At 45.5% G+C, this 21,141-nt stretch overlaps 1 protein-coding gene across 2 annotated transcripts in view; it reads left to right on the top strand.

Annotated features, from left to right (window-relative positions):
- Nucleotides 1-21,141, top strand: part of KCNIP1 (potassium voltage-gated channel interacting protein 1) — a 1,382,576-nt gene that overhangs the window by 1,258,142 nt on the left and 103,293 nt on the right. For both annotated transcript variants that reach the window (XM_069199338.1, XM_069199337.1), the window contains 2 exons: nt 3,005-3,129; nt 7,510-7,579. In XM_069199338.1, the coding sequence (XP_069055439.1) occupies nt 3,005-3,129; nt 7,510-7,579 (195 nt within the window). The remainder of the gene's footprint in view (nt 1-3,004; nt 3,130-7,509; nt 7,580-21,141) is intronic.

Here is a 21,141-nt window from a genome sequence, read left to right as displayed (position 1 = left end):
CTTTTGTCATGCTCTATTTTCCTTCATATGTGCTTCTTTTTACTTCTGTTTTCTCTTTTTTTCTACATTGCTTTTCTACAACTCACTTTGGTTTTTATCTAATTTCTGATTTTCCTTTCTGGAGAAAAACTTTTATTTATTTAGATTTTTGGTTTGTTTGCTTTCTCACTGCCTTCTCTATGTTTTTTCAATATTATTTAATTTCTAATATTTCTCATTTCACTTTCTTTTTTTATATGCTTTTTGTATATGCTCTTCAATTTTTTTAGCTCATTTTTCTTCATTTTGTTTGCCAATATTTTCATATTTTAACTGTATTGGTTCTCCTTCCTTTCTGTATGTTATTTTCCCTCTTCTTTCTTTTTCTCTTTGTGTCTTGCTTTACCTTGCAGTATCTCTATTGCTCATGTTCTTTGCTCCCATTTCTCTTAATATCTCATACAATGTAATTGCAAATTTTTACACTAGACCTTGTTCAATGTTGTCTTTCTTTTTGTAATTCACTTTCAGATTTCTCTTACATTTCTTACCTACTTTTCATTAATTTTTTTCCCCAATTGTACAAAATTTTTTTGTCTGTTGTTCCTTTTGTGTTATTTTGTTATCAAAAAAAGTATTGTTGGAGGAAACTCTGAAAAGACACTGAGGCCCACATTTTGAGTCTGGCAGTCCTAGGACCGCCACACCTGGCAATGCAGCAGTCAAACAACCACATTATGACCGTGGCAAAAGCGCCACGGTCTGACCGCCAGCTTTTTGCCGGCTGATGGCTTGCCGGTGCCAGCAGTCTTAACCCACCAGGGCAGTGGTGCAAACAGCGCTGCCCTGGGGATTACGACTCCCGTGTCCGCCAGTGTTTGCATGGTGGTTCCACTGCCATGCAAAGGCTGGCAGAGACAGGGTTCCAGGGGCCCCAATGCCCCCCCCCCCACCAAGCACTTGACATGGGCAGTGCAGGGGTCCCCATGGGCAGCCCCATCGTGCTTTTCACTGCCTGAATTACAGGCAGTGAAAAGCGCAATGGATGCTGTCAAACCCAGCGCACTGCAACATTGCCGCCGTCTCGATTACGAGCCTGCGTCAATGTTGTGGGTAGTTTCCCGCTGGCTGAGTGGGAGTTCCGTCCACTGGCCCAGTGGGAAACTCATAATAGGGCCAGAGGGTGGAAAACTGAACTGGCAGTTTTCCGACCCAACTAGCTTGGCGGGCTGCCTCCGCCGCTCGCCAAACTCGTAATCAGGCACTGAGTAAGAAACACTAGCACATACTTATATTTAGCTAAGTCCCGCATATTAGAAGAGCTTGCTAGAAAAAGGCATGTTAGACATAATCCATTCTGTGTTCTACTGCCCATTTGAATCAATATATCTGACAATAAGATGGCTTGGGTATGAAAAGTTCAAGGTCCTTAATACAATGGCTGTGTTTAAAGATTAGGCGCAATTCGATCTTGGGGCATGCTGCATGCTCAAGAAGAGTCAGAAAAGGATTGTTGGAGAGTCTTGTCCTCCTGAATATTTGAATGAGATAGACATGATAAGGTCTGGCTCTAGAGTGGTGCAACTGGTGAAGCAGCACCAGGTGCTGTCCTTAGGGGGCGCCATGTTTAGAAATAACAGGGATTTAAAAGGCACCCACTGCAGAGTTCCGTGTGTGTCCAGAAGTTTTCCGAAACCAATGAAATGTCAAGATAACTCAAGCTGCAGTTTACATTCATGAAAGTAGTGCAGAGGGTTGAGATGCTTGCTGCAAAGAACATATACCATGCAGATCACAGAACTGTATTTCATGTGGATAGCTCAGTAGGTTACTTCTTTTGACACAGGGATGCTTTCGTAACTTGAAATTCTTAATTTACAACCCTAATGTAGAAAATTTACCTAAGAACTGCCATCAAACAGCTGCATGAAAACTGTATGGTATGAGTTAGAACATTATGTTTCCCCCCCCCCAGTCTTTTATTATCTTAATTTTGCTAAAAGTGGTTCATTTTGGTAGAAATGCGTTCTCATTAATAAAGCTAAGCACTTGAGTAAGTTTTAAATTCTGAGATTGTGCTTCTCCAGACCAAACACTCCTAAAGTATACTGTCCACAAGTATTGGTGACATGTGACTCCCCCACCTTGTAATCCTCATTATCTTATGTAACATTTCCTAATGACTGATTTACAGATGTATGAGTCATTGGCTCAGTAGAACATGCGTGTGATGTAAAGTGCTCTGACACCCTACACTAGTATGAATAGCGCTATAAAACAAATGAAATGCATGTGAGAGAGGGTCTAAAGAGAGATGATGGGCACTCTCAGAACATGGTAGTTAGGGAATTCATGGAGAAGGAGGTTTTTTGGGGGGTTGGGTGTCATCAAAGATTGTTTCACTGGGCACCACCAGCGCAAAAGCTGGCCCTGGACAGGATCCTGCTGCTAAGTGCATACATGGCTTTTTAATTCTTTCATGGTCACTATATTCATTTGTAAAATATTATGACATTTAAAACTAGTGCTAAGTTCAACAGGTAATGAAAATCTGATGCTACAATGCGTTATTAAAATAAGATCACAAATCAGTGAAAACTTATATTTTCATATATCAGATGTTTTTTCTGTTTTACAAGCCACATATTTTTTTACTTAGCCTTAACTTAATGTGTTTTAATATGATTTGTAAAAGTGGCTTGCCATCCATCACCGTCCACATTAGCTACTGTGTAAGTAAAGATTTTGTAGAGGATGCGTTCATTACTATGTACTGTAAGGAAGTTGGTATGATAAATGTACATCAAGCTTTCTTGGTGAATGAGCCAGTCAAAATGTGATCATATAATCATATGAGATGTCAGTGTTTTCTCATTTGTATATTTACAATCCCGATTTGGAATCACTGTACCGCTTAAAACCTTATAAAAAGTAATATGAAAATATAAACCTTTGCAAATGTATCAAATAATAGATATGGTATTTATCAAAAAAGTACAATGACAAGTGTCTTTGTTTATTTCAGACAAAATAGAAGATGAGCTAGAAATGACAACAGTTTGTTATCGGCCAGAAGGACTGGAACAATTAGAGGCACAGACCAACTTTACAAAGAGTGAACTGCAAGTACTTTACAGAGGTTTTAAAAATGTACGTTTTTAGTAATTAAAATATATAACACATGTAAATGGCTATATGACTAGATCTAACAATTATCTGTACATGGAAATGTATATCATTTTAGTTTGCAAAATAATTCCCACTATGTAGAAAACTGAATGAAAAACGGCCACAGTGGTTTGAAGGCACAGCTCTGTCAGTAACTGACAAAGTAGACAACAAATGTGAGGCACTCTGAGATAATAGTTGATGCATTTGTCAGAGAAGTCTCACCACGTGCTAAGCCGGGTTATCTTGGGATAAACATTGAAAGAGAGGAAGAAACACAACTTGTGAATTATGGGGCGAGGATTTAATGTTTATCTGAGTAATCTAGAGAATAGTATTGGAACATCAGTGTTTTAAAGCAGAGTTCACTAAAAGCTTGGACAATAAAAGGAAGATCACAGATCGGTGAAGAAACTGAAAGATGGGTCTGGAAAGAAACTTTATGTTGCTTTTAGTAAGAGTATAATTTTGATAAAAGCAGTGTGGAAGTGGCTGGCATTTCACCATCAACACATTATAGTTTGGGGTTTTAACTAACTACTGGTGACGGGGGAACAATGTGAATTCGAATTTGCAAATGCAGGGATGGTATTTTTAGGGGATTTGGGTGTGAAAGGGAGCATGCTGCATCCAGTAGCTCAAGAATGAGTAGGTAGGTAGCATGCATGCCACTCACATGAAATCAGTGACAGTTATTAGAGACTGGGCACACCTAATCGGCAAAAGAAAGAACTAAATAGACTATGGAGAACGTTTGATTCTATTATAGCATAGTTTGAACATCTCTGTTTATTTCACATTATCCAGTGCTAGTCATTTTTCTTTGGGAGTAGTTCTGAGAATTAACCCTATTACATCTTGCGGGCCTGCGATAAGAAGCCTCTATCACCATCCAATGTTGGCTTCTAGAAACTGCTGACTAGAGCTCAATACCTCTTTGAGCTTCAAGACTATAGTAGGGTAGGAGGTTACCCTGAACAAGGAAGGCAACCCTTCAACTACATTCAGTGTAAGATGGCCCCTACTCATAAGAACAAGACTCCTTGCTGGATGGGGTCGGCTTCAGCATTGAACTCCATTGTTTGTTGCTTGTGTGGAAGCCTGAAGGGTTGGTCTTGTTCCAATTTGCACCCAGGACTAAGAGGTGGACTCCTGGGATCTGATGGTTGACCTCCTGTGTGGCAACATGGGCACAAAAAGCTGCAAAGCTTTTTTTTCCGGAATGACCAGTGGCACGGGGACTGTTCTTGTGCACTCTGCTGGAGTGCGTCATGGACTACCTGCTGTCCCTGAGGACCCACTGGCCTTGTTAATGACCTAGAAGAACTCCAAAAAGAAGAAAGTGCTTGTGACTTTCAGAGGACCAGGACTAACCATCCCGGGCTATCTGCCTAAGATGTGACCTCAAAGAACAGGAAAATCACGTTGGTTTCACTCAGAGCCCTTTTGCCACCTGAAAAAAGATATATCAGTGGACATTCATGGCAAAGGTATCCAGCTCTAGGGCATCCTGCCCAATTGTATCTTCCAGGCTTGACATCTGGAAGTTTCTGGGCACCAAAAGTGTGTCCAAACAAAGAAACTTTGGCTCAGTGTAGGCATAAGTAGCATCTGGAGCACTTTGGTGAGCATACATTTTCCTAATCTGAACTTTTCCTGCCAGAACCAACTGATCTCTTCTCTTCTGCAGCTTTCAGTAGGTTTTCTGATCTTGCTCAGCCCGTTATAAGTGGCAGTTATGTTTTTGGCAGTCACTTTGAAAAAGCAAGGGTGTATAATGCCATATTGTATTTATAGCCTTCAAAGCAAGTTTGTCAGGAGTTCTTTCCTTCTGCTTGGAGTGTTCCTCGCAACATCGTGAGAGAAGAAAGGTTTAGAATCAGACCAAATAATTGCTTTTTCCTTTTAACTACTGAGATTACATTTATTAACCTAGTATATTCCAAAAGGGAATGCATTCCCCTCTTTTTAACAGATAACTCAGCAGCATGTTTTTTTTTTGCATATTTCAGAGATAAACTTATTGAATGTTTAAATTAATGGTAAAAACATAGGATCGTTTCTTTTAGAATTCTATAGTAAGCTATAAATACATAGGTTGTTTCTACAATTGAATTATTCCAAATCATCTATTTGCATTAAAATAATGAAATATCAGCATATAAGCCATTGATTTTTTTCAGCAGCATCTTTACCATCACTCACTATCCTTTCATTTCTGAAAACATTTATTTCTATAATGCATTAATCATTGCCATATTTTTGGAGTTTCTTTTCTGTTGCCTCATAAAGGATTTAAGTGACCCTCTCTCCCAAATGTATCTCCATTGTACAAAAATTTCATAATTTATCTGGAGATGGACGGTCCTTCTTAGGTCACCTATTCATAGATCTAACCACTAAGCTAATCTTAATGCACCTTTTATGCTACCCATAGATGCACCAGCTACCCTAATTTTCTAAAGTATAAAGAATTTGGATATTATTAAACAAGTCATGTCTTGTTTAACAGAGATAGGATCTTCCATGTCAGAAGAGGCTGAAGCCAAGTGTTTATTCTAAAGGAATGGTTCCATCAGAACTACTAAGGTATGATTCTATGTGAGCGTTAGTATCCTAGTTTTGCCCATCAATAGTATTCAGTTAACAGTAAGGAGAAAAAGAGTAGTTTTTCTCTGGTGAACAAGTCACTTTAATTCTCGAAAAAAACCAGTGAGAGAAAAGATAAGGAGAGGGAAGGGATACTATGCCATATATATGAGTAAGCCATACCATCACTTAACAGCATGGAATGACCTACACTACACATAAGAGCCTCCTCCTCACTTGTTGAATTCTACAAGAAGCTGAGGGCCTGGCTTATTGAGTTGTCCCATCAGGTCATAGGCTTGGCTAGATTCACACCTGCTCAGCACCAGGATGCCTTCTCAGGAGATAGCACACGGATGGAGCACTCTATAGATTGTCATAACATAACATACCAAGAGCTAACACTATTACACAGTTTTTGAATACCTGTGAGCAGACATATTGTTCTTTGAGTATATGAGATGAAAGACCATGTATCGACTTGAGAGGCACAATTCTTCAGTATGTTTTTTCTTGAAGAAACATGCTGCAGAATTAAACCTCTTCAATTGGCAAAACTGAAAGCCAAGGTCTCCCCTCCTACTAGGGTGGCTCCCTGTATGCATGTTTGTGAGAAAGACAGAGAGAACTTAATGCAGCCATCACTGAGGAGAAGGGTGCCACACTGTTGCAGGTGAAAAGCAATATTATATTAGGAAATACACAAATCAGCAGTATGACAAATAGTTCCCTGCTCGCGTTATTGACAAAGCCATTATTGATCAAGGCTATGTTACTATCATCTCCCGTGGCACCAGAGACTCTGCAGATCCGTGTCAATGAGAAGTCATCTTCCTTGGTAGCGGTGTTTGTGACCCAATGCATAGCTTCAGGGGCTAGGTGCATGGGGTGTGACACCCCCAGTTATAAATGTAATCTTAACTTGTTAGCTGGGTCTAAGGGCCCCTTGGGTCTGCTATGTCTGTGTTGGTGTTTCTTGTCGTTTTCATTTCACTAAGAGGTTTTAAGTTGTAAATTTCTTTGGATTGGAAAATTATATATATATATATAGTATATATATGTATATATATATATATATATATATATATATATATATATATATATATATATATATATTGTGATTGGTTTACCAAAACAGTAGTAAATCTGCACACACAGAAGTACTTTTTAATTGGTGCAAATGTACTCCTTTTTGGGATTCATTGGCAGTAGTAGACTTGGAAAGCTGCACAAATCCCACATTTCCAGGCATATTACTGGCAATAAAACAAGCAAAAGGAGATAGGACAAATGTTTGAAAATAGTCTAACCACTGGCAGTTGCTAGGTAGTATTCCAACCCATTGTTTTTTTGCCCACTGTGACGCGCTAGACAGAGGCCCACCTTGCATATCGTTATTGACCATGTTTCTCATGGAAACAGCCTATCCCGTACCTTAATCATCTCATCACTTCATCCTGCTGCCCACTATTTTTTTGAGTTTGGAAATTTGAGATTCACTCCCCCCGAATCTCACTGACTAGGTTACATCCCTGCCTAGCTATCACCAATTCTGAAGGATCCTCATATCAGCACGTCGGTGCTATAAATACCGGATATACAGATATGTTTATTTGCATCTAATGCCTGAGAATCGGTGGCAAATGTTTGGACATTTGATGTATGCTATGAATAGTGCTGCTGTATCGTCATGGTAGTGATTGCAAAACAAAACAACACTAAGTGCACGAGCAAATTCATGTTTATTGTATGTATTTGTTTTCTTTCTCATAGGAATGCCCAAGTGGGATTGTTAATGAAGACACATTTAAGCAAATCTATTCCCAGTTCTTTCCACACGGAGGTGAGTTGGCATGGATTTTTGTTCTAATCAGCAAATGTATTAATTTAATCTTAAATATGATATTATTTTCATTCTAAAGTGAGGTTAAATTGCCCCCAATCTATAATAGGTGATTTTCTAAGCTTACTGAGGCACTGTCTGTAACGAAATCTTCATAGATAGTAAAAGTCCATTTTTACTTAGAATAATCAAATTTAAGATTTACTAATAATTATATTTATATAGCAATCTGATTAAATCATTAGTTTGATCAATTTTACATCATAAAACCATTTGAATGTTTGCAATACGTAGTACCTTTTAAATTAATACAATGGCTGCACAACTAACTTTTTTGAACTCCTGAAAGATCCATCAGCAGGGCAGGACAGGCACCCTGGTAGTAGATGTGCACCCTGGTAGTAGATGTGCACCCTGGTAGTAGATGTGCATCCCGTAGATGGAGGGCTCCGAAGGTGCCTTATTCTCTGCAAGGCTTAGAGAAAAAGAACTGTGTGAGAGACTCTAGATGGAGGCTGTCGTAACTGCCATGTGGCCATATATCAAGAAGCGTTCCTTTTGTCCATCATTATTTGTTCAAGTTGACGTGCATTTCATTCCAAAGAATATCAGCACTTTTACTATAAGCCTGACGTTACTTACGGAAAGAATCAGTTGAGAAAGGGTCACTGAGTCATGGATATGAGAGAAACTGCCTAGTGACCCTTTTTGTCACTTACACTGATTTCAGGGTTGTCATTTTTCTGCCTCAAAAAACTCACCCTTGTTGCTAAATGATGAATGGCTTAAGCGAAGGTCGAATTCTGCTCAAGAGACAAAATAGTAGCAGCCATAGGATTTCATGTAGAACTAAATAACACTACACAAATAACCAATTAAAGCAGTTATCAAATATAATATGAGAGCATCAAAAATGCAAACAGGCGAAATTAGTTTACCAATTAGAGTAAAAGATATGTTGCCAGGAACAACGAGGTCCTACAGTTTTTCAATCTCACCAGGTCAAGCTGCGATACTTGGTGATAGGCTGGGGTCAGTATTCTTATCCCAGGTGGGTGCTAATGCTTTATAACCTTTACATTTGTTGTTACATTGTACCTTTCTCAGGGTCTCTTTAATGTGTGTGTCTTGAGTGCTGACTGAGGTTGGATTATGCTCAGAAGTGAGCTGAACCTCTGCTCTCAGACCTAAGTGCAGATAGTTGAAATGGGGAGAATTAAAACTCCAGAGGTCTTTTGTGGTGCGTGTATAGTAAATCACAAGTGCATGACAGGTCCCACTTAGGAACCACGCAAAGCACTACGCCTTCACGCATGCCTGTTTGGGCCTGTTCAGGTTATGACAGGGCACATCAGGCCTACAGTAGTTTTTTTCTGGAACTAAGCATGAGCACAAGCCGTTGAATTCAACTGGTCTACTCTATGTCCTGTTACTGTCACCTATTTACAACTTTTTATATTCCTGTTGGCCTTGCAATTGAGTAGCTTAATGGACTTTGCCCTAAAATCTAAAGCAGTCCTCAATAAATACTTAGCTCTAACTGTCTTGGGCAAAAGATTGTAGGGGTGGTATAGGGCTGGTTTAGAAAACTCAGAAAAAGGTCTCCTTCAGTCCATGTAACAATAGCCTCACACAGGTACTGCTTTGCTCTTTCATCTGGGGAACTCATGCTACCTTGGGCTCAAAAATGCCTACTATTTGGTGTAGCACACTGGAGAGTTTCTGAGCCACTGTTTAGCAACTGACATCTTAGGACAGTACATCTCGAAATAGGCCAAAATGTTGCCAAGTGTTGCTGAATGGAGTACCCCATGGATCCTCCCTGAGCCCAGCCATCTACAATTTCTACATGGCTCCACTCATCAGACAGCACGGCCTCAACATAGTCTCCTTCCAACATAGTCTCTCCTTCACCGACGAACCATCAACACCAAGATCAACTTCCACAAACCAATGACAGCAGTCGCCGACTGGATGAAAAACAGCTGCTCTAACTTCAACTTCAAGCTCAACTCGGACAAGACAGAAATCATCACCCTGGGCCCCACTCCCTCCACCTGGGATGCCTCCTGGTGGCCAGCTGCCCACCGACCACTTCCCAACCTGGGCATCATCCTGGACTCCACAATATCCATGACCCACCAAGTCAACACCATCTCATCGTCATGCTTTCACACTCTCCGCCTCCTCTAGAAGATCTTCAAGTGGTCCCCACCCAGGCAAGAAGGACGGTCACCCATGCACTTGTCAGCAGCAAACTCGACAACGACAATGCTCTTTATGCCAGCATCATGAAGACATTCCAAGCAAGACTCCAGAGAATTTAGAACGCAGCAGCCATACTCATCCTCGCACATCCCCTGCCACAGTCACATCTCTACTCACCTTAGAGACCTGCACTGGCTCCTGATCAACAAACACATGACCTTCAAGCTACTGACACATGTCTTCAGGGCCCTGCATAATATTTAAAGGCAGCCCCATGTTAACCTATGAGAGAGATAGGTCTTGCAACAGTGAAAACCGAATTTGGCAGTATTTCACCATTAGGACATGTAAAACACATCAGTACATGCCCCACCTTTTACACTGCACTCTACCCATGGGGCTACCTGGGCTTACTTTAGGGATGCCTTACATGTATAAAAGGAGAAGGTTTAGGCCTGGCAAGTGGGCACACTTCGAATTGGCAGTTTAAGACTGCGCATAAAGACACCGCAGTGACAGGTCTAAGACAGGTTTACAGGGCTACTCATGTGGGTGGCACAATCAGTGCTGCAGGCCCACTAGTAGCATTTGATTTACAGGCCATGGGTACCTCTAGTGCACTTTACTAGGGACTTACTAGTGAATCATATATGCCAATCATGGATAAATCAATCAACAAGGCAATTTACACAGAGAGCATATGCGCTTTAGCACTGGTGGTAAAGTGCCCAGAGTCCTTAAGCCCACAAAAACTGGTCAGGAAAAATAGGAGGAAGAAGGCATACAGTTTAGGGATGACCCTGCAAAAAGGGCCAGGTCCAAGAGTCAGTGCTTCAAATGGTAGTTGTTGGACTTTTTGCTTTACGCAGGCGCATCCCCAGTCTTTTTGCCTCCTTCCTCCTGGTTTTTCTGACCTCTTGCTGTTGGCTCTAGGACTCTAGCACTGGTCAGCAGTGATAAAGTGCTCAAAGTGCAGGTGCTCTCCCATCTAAAGTTGGTATGATTGGCTTATACCTAATTGGCATATTTAATTTACCTATAAGTCCCTTGTACAGTGGTATCTCTATACCCAGGGCATGTAAATTAAATACTACTAGTGGGCCTGCAGCGCTGCTTGCGCCACCCACTGAAGTAGACTTTCAAAATCTGTCTCAGGCCTGCTAGCGCAGGGCCTGTGTGCGCTGTTTTCTGCCACAGGGACCTGGCATCTAAACTTACTTGCCAGGCCCAGAACTCCCCTTTTACTACATGTAAGTCACCCCTAAGGTGCGCCGTAGCTAGCCTTATGGGCAGGGTGCCATGTATGTAGAAAGGCAGGACATGTGCCATATTGCATGGCCTGTCATGGTAGTGACAAACAGCCTAACTTGGTGTCTCACTGCTGTGAGTGCTGCCTTCTCATAGGATTGCATTAGAAATGCCCTGCCTTATGTGTAAGTGTTATTGTCTGATTTATGAGGGGTAGCGTAGGCGTGTTTGGTATGGTTGTGATGGTGATAATAAATGCTGCTTAGTGGTGTGGGTGTATTTTTTATTACTATCACAGAAATGCCACTTCTAGAAAGTGTGCATTTATCTGTGCTTATGACTCTGGTGTTTTGCAGCTTGACTCCAATCCACGTCTGGGCAGAGTGACAGTTGGGGCTTTGTGCATACTTTTCAGACAGCCTGTACACAGGGAGGGTGGAGGTGTCACAGAGGTGCATCTGCATACTGAATAGTCTTCCTGGGCTGAGAGAAGGGAGAGGCGGGGCACACCTGCATTTGTAAAGACTGTGCCCTGGCCTCACACAATAGGGTCGTTAACCCCCCACTGATGTTTGGAGCCTGTGCTGAAAGGAGAGGGGGGGCACTCCCAGAACCAGTTGTAACTGGCTGGAACCTCCTCTCCCTACCATTGTAAAACACTGTAAGAACTGACTAGAAGTACGATATAATATGAGAGCATCAAAAATGCAAACACTCTTGGAAATTGAACCTGGACACAAGACGCTGCTGAATGGAGTCACCAGGAAACCGCCTTGGACTGCTGCTGCTGTGCTAACCTGTGACCTGCCTGGTCACTAGGAGGAAATGCCATCATCTGCACCCCTTGTGCTGGCCTGTAGCTGGACCCACCAGCCTTGTGCTCCTTCCTGCTTCATTGTTTCCAGGGGCAGGGTGCCGTGGCCCCTGACCCCTGTAACTTTTCCCTGCACGAGGAGTGCTGCCTTGATATCCCCTTTGCGCTGAGAGCGCGCTCTTCTGTGCCCTCAGGCACTTCGAGGTACCTGTTTCATGCTGGAATCACCGCCGCAACCTGGGCTATAAGTATGGCCTTAGTGCTTTGAAAAGCGCTTCCTGGATGGCCTTGAGAAATCACGGTCCCTGGAGGGGCCCGTCAATGGTCTAGAGGAGGTGCGTTCAGCCCTCTTCTCCTCAAAAGGATGTCAGAGGCCCCCATTTTGCGCATAGGAGCGCCGGGGGCCCCATTGTTCATCTTCTAGGCACTGGAGGTGCCTTCATCAAGCCAGGTACTGTTAAAGGAACAATATATAGAACATAAGTTCTTACTAGAGACTTCGTCTGATTTATATGTTGCCTACCTGTTTTTGATGGTGTTTCATAGGCAAATGCAAATGTTCCTTTTATGGGCATGACTTGCTAATATGTTTCCCTAACTTGCCATATTTTTTCTAATGTTCCTACTATGGGCGTTTTATGATATTCTTATGACAAGTGTTCTAATGTGATAACGTGTTTCCTGACTACTGCTTATGTTGCAGAATACTGAGTAACCTGTGTGTTATGTGTAACTACTGATAATTTGCAGAGTAACTAATGTGTAACGTTCTGACAACTGCTAAGGTAGCAGGATAGTACTGATATGTGATGTTTGGTCTGATAATTGTGTTGTGTACAATACAGTATATTTTCATATAATCTGGTGTTGTGTTTCCTTTGTGGTGGGGATATTGCTTCACATGTGTTGTGTGTTGTGCAAACGCTTTACACATTGCCTCCGAGTTAAGCCTGACTGCTCGTGCCAAGCTACCAAGGGGGTGAGCAGGGGTTATCTTGGACGTGTAACTCCCTTGCCCTGACTAGAGTGGGTAAGTTCTGCCTGGCTGAGGTGCATACCCTAGCCAACCAGAAACCCCATTTCTAACATTGGTTGTCAGCGGTGAGGATAGGACTTGCGCTTGCACAATACCATTGTGACTCATTATTTTACTACAAGGATTGCGTTTAGACCGTCACATGTTTGGCTTCTCTTAACTTTCTCTCTTTGGTCATTTTCCCTGTTTTCAGTTCTCACGCTTGGGTATTGTGGTTGTCACATTTGAGTTAAATGTACCTTTTCAAGATGGGGCTCACCTTTGATTTAGAGGACCTGCCATTTTACACGCAGGAGGAATTAGAGGGGTTCTGTAGAGAGAGAGGGCTGCCTGTAGAAGGGGACCTCAGGAGATCTCTGAATTTCTTTGAAAGGTTTGTGACATATACCCAGGGAGGGAGTGTGCTTAGGGAGTACCCAGAGGATCCTGAGTGTAGCGAGGGTTCCCAATGGGAGGGCTCCCAGACCTCATCCCTAGAGAGTGGTAGAGAGACTGATCAGGAGGGTGAGAATGACCGGTTGGGGACGCCAGTTGACAGGGAAGGCCCCAGTGATAGGGAGTCCCTTGCTGGGTCCAGTGTAAGAAGCAGGGCTACCTCTCATTCCTTGACGCCTTGTGAGCTAAGAGATAGGTGGGAAGAGAGGGACCTGAAGTTGCAGTTAGCACGCCTAGCTGTTGAGGAGAGAAGGGCTGAGGTAGAGAAGGCCTTAGTACAGGAGAGGATGGCAGAGGCAGAGAGGGCCTTTGCCAGAGAAAGACTAGCTCTAGAGCACAGTCTGAAGGTTCTGGACTCACCAGCGCTGCAGGTGGAGTTCAGTGGTGGCAGCAATGTAGAGTGCTGTAGCAAAGATGTTCCTCACATACCCATAGATCTGGTACCTAGGTTCCAAGAGGGGGGTGACATACGTCAGTGGTTAAAGGAATATGAGAGGGCTCTGGTAGAGTGCAGGATCCCTGAGAAGGATTGGGGAACTGGCCTAGGGGGCTTTATTCCTGAGGAGGGGAGGGATGCCCTACTGACTCTAGAAGAGAGTAACAGGGAGGGGTACTCCACTGTAAAAAATGCACTGATTAGGAAGTACGGTTTTTCCCCTGAGGAATACAGAAAAAGGTTTAGGGGTGGTAAGAAACTGTCCCACCAGTCTTGGGAGGAGTTTGTGGAGGATTGCTGCATTGCACTAGATGGATGGGTGAAGGGTAGCACAGTAAACAATTTTGAAGGGCTGTTTAATCTGATTGTCAGAGAGCACCTACTTCGTTGTTGTTTTGCAGAGTTACGCCAACACTTGTCAGTGTGTGAGCTCTCTGACCCCAGGGAGCTTGCAAAGGAGGCAGACTTCTGGTTGTGTACCAGAGGGTCTGGTGTGGCATTAGGGGGTGTTCCTAATGAGAGTGGTGTAGGTGTTTCCCAACCAGGTGTGGTGGGAAAGGCTTGTGTCCCAGGTAGGTCCCAGTGTATTGGGTCGGGTAAGGCACCCCATGTCCAGTCTCAGAGGAGAGGGAATGGGGTTGGGCTGAGGCCCAGGGTACCCGAGCTCCAGTCCCAGGTCCTGGAGGGTTCCATGAGTGAACGCCAGGAGGTGAGACTACCCTGTGCCGTAGGGCCAGCTGTTCAGAAGGATCCCATTTTGTCATTAGGACTTGGGCAGGTGGCTGGTGATAGCGTTCCGCCAGTCCTGGTGTCTGGTAGTCTCGCTCTACAGCGGAGGAGGTGGAAATCCAGACATAGGGTTGAGAGGGGGCTGCGGGCCCTAGTGGAGAACCTGGAGGGTCAGGGGTCAGCTCTGAGAGCAGAGCCCCCCAGGAATGACCTTTGTGAGACCATTTCTGGGCTGGGGGGAATCCAGACTCTGTCAGATGGGCAGAGGTCAGGAGACCTGCGCCAGCCAGACTCTTGTGTGGCCCTTGGGGAAGGTGTTTCCCTGGTGGGGGGTAGTTGTGCCCCTCAGGAAGTCCTGGTGCGCCAGGAAATGATTCAACCACAGGGTTGTGACTCTGGGTTGGATGATCAGGCTCAGGGGGTAAACTCTGACCTGATGGGGAGTAGGTGTGCTCCCAAGGAAGTCCTGGTGCGCCAGGCAGTGGTTCAACCGCAGGGTAGTGACTCTGGGTTGGATTGCCAGATTCAGGGGGTAAGCTCTGATCTGGTAGGGGGTAGGTGTGCTCCCAAGGAAGTCCTGGTTTGCTGGGCAATGGTCCAGTCTAAGGGTGTCGTCCCTGGACTAGATAGACAGGTTCAGGGGGTAAACTCTGACCTGGTTGGGGGGCGGTTAGTGTGTTCGCCCCCCGTGTGAAACTTCTGGTGGCTTTTCCCGAGGTGGGGAGACACAGTACTATGGAAGTGGGGTTCAGGGAGGGGGAAGCCCGCCCCGGACCCTGGTGCAACCCAAGGGTGTCGTCCCTAGGTTGGGTGGTCAGTCGCCAGGTAGTGATCCTGGGCTGGCGAGAGAGTTGTGCAGGGCTGCTGTACCCAGCACCCTGGCAACTGTGGATTCTGGTGATACCCCTCCTAGGAGAGGAGGGCGGGATCCTAGACGGAGGGGTAGAGGGAGGAGAGCCTACCTCTAGCCCCTGTAGAACCTGTCGGTGCGGACCCTAGGTTGGTGGATCAGTGGCAGGGTAGAGCCCCTGAACTGATTGGAAGTGGAGTGGAGACAGGTTGCTTTGCACCTGGGGCTACCGCCCCCCACTCGTTATGGTTTCAGAGACCAGAGGCTCCTAGATCTCCTGGGTCCTGGTTCTGGCCATTGGCAGCTAGAGAACCCCCGTGGGTTGGTCTAGGCTGCCTGGGAAGCATTGACAGAGAGATCCAAGTGGAGTCAGGAAGGCATAGAACTGGAACATGCCCCTGCTGTTGTGGGCCTGGGTCCTTGTTCTATCGCCCCAATCAGGGAAGTACATCAAGGTATTGATTGTTCTCCCCTGGCTTTTGGCTGGTAGGGGGTTGTGTTGGACTTTTTGCTTTACGCAGGGTCATCCCCAGTCTTTTTGCCTCCTTCCTCCTGGTTTTTCTGACCTCTCGCTGTTGGCTCTAGGACTCTGAGCACTTTATCACTGCTGACCAGTGCTAAAGTGCAGGTGCTCTCCCATCTAAAGTTGGTATGATTGGCTTATACCTAATTGGCATATTTAATTTACCTATAAGTCCCTTGTACAGTGGTATCTCTATACCCAGGGCATGTAAATTAAATACTACTAGTGGGCCTGCAGCGCTGCTTGCGCCACCCACTGAAGTAGACTTTCAAAACCTGTCTCAGGCCTGCTAGCGCAGGGCCTGTGTGCGCTGTTTTCTGCCACAGGGACCTGGCATCTAAACTTACTTGCCAGGCCCAGAACTCCCCTTTTACTACATGTAAGTCACCCCTAAGGTACGCCGTAGCTAGCCTTATGGGCAGGGTGCCATGTATGTAGAAAGGCAGGACATGTGCCATATTGCATGGCCTGTCATGGTAGTGACAAACAGCCTAACTTGGTGTCTCACTGCTGTGAGTGCTGCCTTCTCATAGGATTGCATTAGAAATGCCCTACCTTATGTGTAAGGGTTATTGTCTGATTTATGAGGGGTAGCGTAGGCGTGTTTGGTATGGTTGTGATGGTGATAATAAATGCTGCTTAGTGGTGTGGGTGTATGTTTTATTACTATCACAGAAATGCCACTTCTAGAAAGTGTGCATTTATCTGTGCTTATGACTCTGGTGTTTTGCAGCTTGACTCCAATCCACGTCTGGGCAGAGTGACAGTTGGGGCTTTGTGCATACTTTTCAGACAGCCTGTACACAGGGAGGGTGGAGGTGTCACAGAGGTGCATCTGTATACTGAATAGTCTTCCTGGGCTGAGAGAAGGGAGAGGCGGGGTACACCTGCATTTGTAATGACTGTGCCCTGGCCTCACACAATTGGGTCGTTAACCCCCCACTGATGTTTGGAGCCTGTGCTGAAAGGAGGGGGGGGCACTCCCAGAAACAGTTGTAACTGGCTGGAACCTCCTCTCCCTACCATTGTAAAACACTGTAAGAACGGACTAGAAGTACAGGGGAATTTTCCCCACAATTTGAACACTCTTGGAAATTGAACCTGGACACAAGACGCTGCTGAATGGAGTCACCAGGAAACCGCCTTGGACTGCTGCTGCTGTGCTAACCTGTGACCTGCCTGGTCACTAGGAGGAACAGCCATCATCTGCACCCCTTGTGCTGGCCTGTAGCTGGACCCACCAGCCTTGTGCTCCTTCCTACTCACTGTTCCCAGGGGTAGGGTGCCGTGGCCCCTGACCCCTGTAACTTTTCCCTGCACGAGGAGTGCTGCCTTGATATCCCCTTTGCGCTGAGAGAGCGCTCTTCTGTGCCCTCGGGCACTTCGAGGTACCTGTTTCATGCTGGAATCACCGCCGCAACCTGGACTATAAGTATGGCCTTAGCGCTTTGAAAAGCACTTCCTGGATGGCCCCGAGAAATCACGGTCCCTGGAGGGGCCCGTCAATGGTCTAGAGGAGGTGCGTGCAGCCCTCTTCTCCTCAAAAGGATGTCAGAGGCCCCCATTTTGCACATAGGAGCGCCGGGGGCCCCATTGTTCATCTTCTAGGCACTGGAGGTGCCTTCATCAAGCCAGGTGCTGTTAAAGGAACAATATATAGAACATAACTTCTTACTAGAGACTTCGTCTGATTTATATGTTGCCTACCTGTTTTTGATGGTGTTTCATAGGCAAATGCAAATGTTCCTTTTATGGGCATGACTTGCTAATATGTTTCCCTAACTTGCCATATTTTTTCTAATGTTCCTACTATGGGCGTTTTATGATATTCTTATGACAAGTGTTCTAATGTGATAACGTGTTTCCTGACTACTGCTTATGTTGCAGAATACTGAGTAACCTGTGTGTTATGTGTGACTACTGCTAATTTGCAGAGTAACTAATGTGTAACGTTCTGACAACTGCTAAGGTAGCAGGATAGTACTGATATGTGATGTTTGGTCTGATAATTGTGTTGTGTACAATACAGTATATTTTCATATAATCTGGTGTTGTGTTTCCTTTGTGGTGGGGACATTGCGTCACATGTGTTGTGTGTGTTGTGCAAACGCTTTACACATTGCCTCCGGGTTAAGCCTGACTGCTCGTGCCAAGCTACCAAGGGGGTAAGCAGGGGTTATCTTGGATGTGTAACTCCCTTGCCCTGACTAGAGTGGGTAAGTTCGGCCTGGCTGAGGTGCATACCCTAGCCAACCAGAAACCCCATTTCTAACAGTAGTCAAGCACCAATGTTAATGAAATGGATGAGTGATCATTTTTTATGCTAAAACCTTTATCAATTATTTCACCCTGGTTAAATCTTTAAAGCACAACCGGTCAAATAAATCTCAACTGTGGTACACAGGGGGAGCACAATACTTTTAAACCAGATGGGGAAAGGGGACCAAGTATGGCAGAAGTATTTAATGAGGGTCACAAATCAGAACTGAAAAAGTTAAGAACTATACAAGAAGGCGAAATAGCATGGGAAATGTGAAAGCTATAATAAATGTTTTAAAGCATTTCTAATTCATCTGAGGTTCTCTTTCAGGTTCCTAGGGATATAGGGAGTCCTAAACTCATAAATGTGCATCCTGGGATACAATCCAAAATTAATTCAGGGGTAAGATTAAACAAATTTGCTCTAAGAGCCCTGTTGGAAAATGAGTTATTGGTAAGGGCAGGTAGGTACCTACACTTAGCAATAGGCCACTAACCTCCACTTAGGTCCAGTTAGGTCTCAGTAAATTAAACCCAGCTCAACCCTTGGTAGCTTGGCAACGAGCGTCAAGGCTTAACTTAGGAGACAGAGTGTAAAGCATTCAAATATCACAAAACAGTAATTAAATAAAACACAGGAAACAGTTTAAAAATCCAAAACCAATTTATAAAAATAGATTATATTTTTATCTTTAAAATGACACAAAAACGATTAAAATCGGATAAGGGGAACCGGAGATATTAATTTTTAAAGAATTATTGTTTTTTTAGCGCCTAGAAACAAAATGCACCAATCGGGTCATCTGGTTGCACCTCGACCGGTGCAAAGTCAAAGTTTAAGGCCGACCGTGATGGAGCCATGCACGGCTACAGGCCGCGGGAGGCCTCAGTTAAAAGTTTACCTTCACACTTAGGGGGTGATTCTAACTTCGGCGGGCGGCGGAGGCCGCCCGCCGAAGTTCCCCCACCAAAATACCGCTCCGCGGTCGAAAGACCGCTGAGGGTATTTTGGGATTTGCCCTGGGCTGGCGGGCGGCCGCCAAAAGGCCGCCCGCCAGCCCAGGGCAAATCAACCTTCCCACTAAGATGCCGGCTCAGAATTGAGCCGGCGGAGTGGGAAGGTGCGACGGGTGCAGTTGCACCCGTCGCGTATTTCAGTGTCTGCTAGGCAGACACTGAAATACTTTGTGGGGCCCTCTTACGGGGGACCCTGCCGTGCCCATGCCATTGGCATGGGCACGGCAGGGGCCCCCAGGGGCCCCGCGGCACCCCCTACCGCCATCCTGTTCCTGGCGGGCGAACCGCCAGGAACAGGATGGCGGTAGGGGGTGTCAGAATCCCCCATGGCGGCGCAGCAAGCTGCGCCGCCATGGGGGATTCTAAGGGCAGCGGTAAACCGGCGGGAGACCGCCGGTTTACCCTTTCTGACCGCGGCCAAACCGCCACGGTCAGAATGCCCTGCGGGGCACCGCCGGTCTGTCGGCGGTGCTCCCGCCGACCCTGGCCCCGGCGGTCTGAGACCGCCGGGGTTAGAATGAGGGCCTTAGTCTCTTTTCTGAAGATTTTCTTCAGCGGGACGAACCTGCCAGTCCACTCCGACCTCCTGTAGCCCTTTTCCGGATACGCGTCGCGGGAATCCTCAGTGGAGATTTTTACCTTCGGACTTTTCGAGGTGAAAATCCTTCGACCGGGGTAAACCTGGATCTTGATCCGAAGTCCCTGGAGCCCTCGTCGGATACACTGGCTGGGAGGTCCCAGTCAACTTTTTACCTTCGGACATATTCTCTTTTTCTGAGATTTTCTTTACCGGGACAACCCAGCAAATCAGGCCGGGTCGCGGTTGAGGCAAGCTGGTTAGAGTTGCCACGGCGGGTCGGTCTCTCGATGGAGCTTTTTTTCACAACTTCTCCAAACTACTGGGGCTTCTCCCAGATGTCCTTTTAAGGTTCTTTTGAGATCCACAGCCCACCCCAGGGGTCCAGAAGTTCAGAGATGGTCCTTGGGGGTGAGGACTACAACTCCCAGAATGCACCTGGCGCAAACTCCTTTTTGGCCACTGGGCAGTGGTCAGCTGGTTGGTTTCTTCAGGAAGTTGGTGCAGGGGACTCTGGTTAGCAATGTTTCACCTGTAGCAAACAGGGAGTTCCTACTTGAACCAGTTGAAGCCAGGCAAAGTCCTTCTTGTGGTGAAGCCCAAGTGTGCAGCTGGTGCAGTCCTTCTGAGTGCAGGTTCCATGTGCAGGCCAGGGGTCCAGCAGGGCAGTCCTTCTTCTCTTTTGGTTCTTCCTTGTTGGAATCTGAGGGGGATCTGAGGTGTGGGTGCAGGTCTGCCAGTTTTATCCTTGCTCCTGGGTGAAAAACAGGGGGGGTCCTGATTCTCCAATCAGGTGCAGGGTCCTTCCCCCTGTGAATACCACTTCCGGGGAAGTGTAGCAAAAATCAATCCCAGGGAGCAACATTCCTCAAAAATCCATCATGGCTGAAAGTGATTTTTGGAGGTTACATCTGGCTGAGCCCACCCACTGGTGTGGCTAAAAATCATTAACACACCCCTCTCCTGCCCTCTCCTAATCTAATCAAGGGGGCACCTAGTTTTCTGGGGTTGCAGGATGTGGGGGTGTTGCTGGGTTGTTCCAAATGTCCTTCTCTGCCTTTGAAGACCAGTTTGGCAGCCCTCCCCCTTCCTGCCTCACCATCTGCCGAGGGGAAATTCCCTCCCACAGGCACATCTCTTTGTGTGAAGCCAGGCCACTTCACACCTCACCATCGCAGCCTGGCCAGGCTGCCAGAGGCTGGCCAATCAGAGCACAGCAGCAAAAACAATGCAGGGCTGAAATTGGCAACTTTTCAGGTAAAGTTTAAAACTCTTTACCTGAACAAGTTACATTAAATCCAACAACTGGAAGGTGTGGGATTTATTATAACAATTAATTTGATACCAAACTCTTTTGTCCATCATTTAAGGGCACTTTAAAAATTAAAATAAAGTCTCTCCATTCTAGCCTATGAAGGCAATTTACTACA

This window comes from Pleurodeles waltl, chromosome 7 (genome assembly GCF_031143425.1).
Source record: "Pleurodeles waltl isolate 20211129_DDA chromosome 7, aPleWal1.hap1.20221129, whole genome shotgun sequence".
Lineage (NCBI taxonomy): Eukaryota > Metazoa > Chordata > Amphibia > Caudata > Salamandridae > Pleurodeles > Pleurodeles waltl.
This window is presented reverse-complemented; position numbering and strand designations above follow the sequence as displayed.